Raw genomic sequence first — 2,717 nt, forward strand, 5'->3', positions numbered from 1 at the left:
AAAAAAAAAAAAAAAAAAAAAAAAAGAAATACCTAACACTGTTCATTAAATACCTTGTTTAAGAAAAGTTAAAAGGGTTTATTCCCTGAAGTTTTAGGGGCTGTTTGGAATGAAAATAAATTAGAAGAAAAACATTTAAAGTAATTTATCAGTAAGCACAATTTCCTACTAATGATCTGTGTGCCCCTGCCAGGCCCTGGAGTAGATGGACACTACCACCCCTATTTCTGTCCACACTGATCTTTGGTTTTTTTTGTTTGTGTTTGATCTTTGCCTTTTTATCACTGCAACTGCTGAAATCCCAGTTTTGCAAAGCAGGTGGTTACAGAAAGGGGTATGGCAGAAACTAATGATGCACAGTGCTGTGTTCTCTTCAAATGTGCAATTAAGCCTGCAGAATGCCATGCGCCCTCTGCAGAGACTTGGTATGCCTTGGGACACAGTTTGGGAGCCATAGGTGGAAGCTCCACAGTGGTGATGAGAACAAGTGGTGACAGTGGAGTTGTGAAGACCTCGGAGCCTGCCTGTTTCAGCCCCTTCACCTGTGACCTGGGGTACTGGGGAACAAGAGGCCTGTTTTGCAGAGGCCAGCACCAACTTCCTGGATGAGTGCTTGCCATCCGTGGGTCTTGAGCTCAGTCACAAGCCAGGGTTGTGGGAGTCTCTGTGGCGGGGTGGTGGGGGATAACCTGGGAGGCTAGAGAGGGTCCAGCTGTGGGATTTCACATGTGGACCCCAGCCTGTCTTTCTGCCCCTAGGGACTGCTACTATGACAACTCGACCACGTGTCCCAAGTGTGCCCGGCTCAACTTGAGGAAGCAGTCCCTCTTCCAGGAACCTTGTCCAGACATGAACGCCTAGAATGCTGGAGGAAGCTCCAGGCACCCTTGCCATCTGGCATGCACCCTGATGGCATTGCCAAAGAAAGGGCATTCATTCTGCTGCAGACCCCTGGGGTGCATCCTAGATAGAGGAGGTATAGCAGTGCCCACCAGGACTGTTGTTGCCTGGGTGCTTGCTGGGCCCTGGGGCAGCTGTACCTGGCTGGTACCTGTGTGTGCTGTTTTGAGGGGTTGTGATGTGGCCACCGTAGAACCCCACGGGCAGGGTGATCGGGGTGACTCACCAGGGGAGGGAAGGAGGACCTCTCACCTCCCTCATAGCACAGCCCCCATCCCTGCCCCGGGCCAAGGCCTCTGGGTCCTGCAGATGCCCCTGCTCCTGTCCAGCCCACCATGGCCACAGGCCAGGCTGAGACCCTTGAGGGTGTCAGAAGAGTGAGGAATGAGACCTGAGGAAGCCGCCTGCATACAGCCATCTCCGCCTGAGTTTTGTCTGCCATGGTGGATGGTTTCAGCTCCTGTTCCTCCCAGCCCCTTTGAGGGATTCTGGTGGTCCCTGTCTTGGGATATTTAGTTGTGTCCCACGCTCCTGTCCTGGCCTCCTGAGGGCCTTCTGAGTCCTCAGGCAGGCAGTCCAGTGGGATTCCTTGTCCTGGTACAATAGGCAGAGAGAGAGGGGCGTGGAAGCTTGGCTAGCTGGACACCCCAGCTCTGCCTCTGGCTCTGGCCCAGCCCACCTGACCCTGGTGCTCTGAGCTAGGCAGCCAGAGGCTTTGCCCACGCTGGTATCCTGGCTTCCAGGTGCACAGCAGGGATAGTGTCCCTGGGGAAGGTGCCAGGTCAGGCAAGAGGGTTGGATGCAGTTGGCCTGGGTGGCATTTCTTGGGACCAAAGCTGTCTTGTTGCCATAGTGCCTGTGAAAGGTTTAGTTGACCTCTGGGCTGGGGGGGCTCTGGGAGTATTTACTCAATACAGCCCTGAGCAGAAGGCCTGGAGCCCCTGCAGGAAGACCCAGACTGGAAAGTGCACCAGACCTGTATGTCTTCAGTGGAAGCCGCACTCAGCTGTGTTGTTTGCACTTTACAGATTCTGTGGTGAGAGGGTGTAGGAAGGGACATCTCAGGACATGGCTTCCTAGACTTTCATCTCTGGACAGCGGAAGTTGCTTGTATCTATCTGTCCTTTTCCTCTTTTCCCTGTACTGAGCTTAGCTGTTGACAGACACTCAGTGGACAGAGAGGGCAGGGAACATCACCATTTGCATGTCCCTTGCCTTCAGCCAAGTCCAACACAAGTCACCTCCACCAGCAGGAAGCAGCTGAACTCACTGATGCATTTGAAGAGTAGATGAAACAGCATCACCTCCTTGGCCATGTGCCAGGTGGTTTTAGGCAAGGCTCTTTTCTTTCTTGGAGTCCCCATGTGAAAAATGGTGAGAGTGGTATTGGCCTACCTCAGGTGGAAGGGATCACTGGCAGTCCTTTGAGGAGTGATGTAAGGCTTCGTCAGTGGCTGACCCTGCTCTGCTTCCCCTTCCTCTGTGGTACTAAATGAGGTTAAAGCCAATGCTTTTTATTTTAACCCCAAAACATGCACATTTTTCATCATTGCATCATATTTCTGTCATACATATTGCCATTACTTTTTTTTGAGATAGAGTCCTGCTCTGTAATTCAGACTGGCCTTGAATTCACTATGTAGCCCAGGCTGCCCTCAAACTCATGGTGATCCTCCTTCCTCAGCCTCCCAAGTGCTGGGATTATAGGCATGCACCACCAAGCCTGGCATAGAGATTGCCATCACATTATCCCATTTAAAAATTACTGTGTCCATGAAAATGCTAGGTTGGTATTTTTTTTTTTTTTTTTTTTTTTT

At 51.3% G+C, this 2,717-nt stretch overlaps 1 protein-coding gene across 2 annotated transcripts in view; it reads left to right on the forward strand.

Annotated features, from left to right (window-relative positions):
• Def8 (differentially expressed in FDCP 8 homolog (mouse)) overlaps nt 1–1,858 on the forward strand; it is a gene marked incomplete at its 5' end in the record, with an annotated part of 11,477 nt that extends 9,619 nt beyond the window's left edge. For both annotated transcript variants that reach the window (XM_005411072.2, XM_005411073.2), the window contains 1 exon segment: nt 759–1,858. In XM_005411072.2, coding sequence (XP_005411129.2) covers nt 759–861 — 103 coding nt within the window. In that variant the 3' untranslated portion in view covers nt 862–1,858.
• Nucleotides 1,859–2,717: the final 859 nt, after the last annotated feature.

The sequence above is a fragment of the Chinchilla lanigera genome, unplaced genomic scaffold (assembly GCF_000276665.1).
Source record: "Chinchilla lanigera isolate Chin_1 unplaced genomic scaffold, ChiLan1.0 scaffold00140, whole genome shotgun sequence".
In the NCBI taxonomy this organism is placed as follows: Eukaryota; Metazoa; Chordata; class Mammalia; order Rodentia; family Chinchillidae; genus Chinchilla; species Chinchilla lanigera.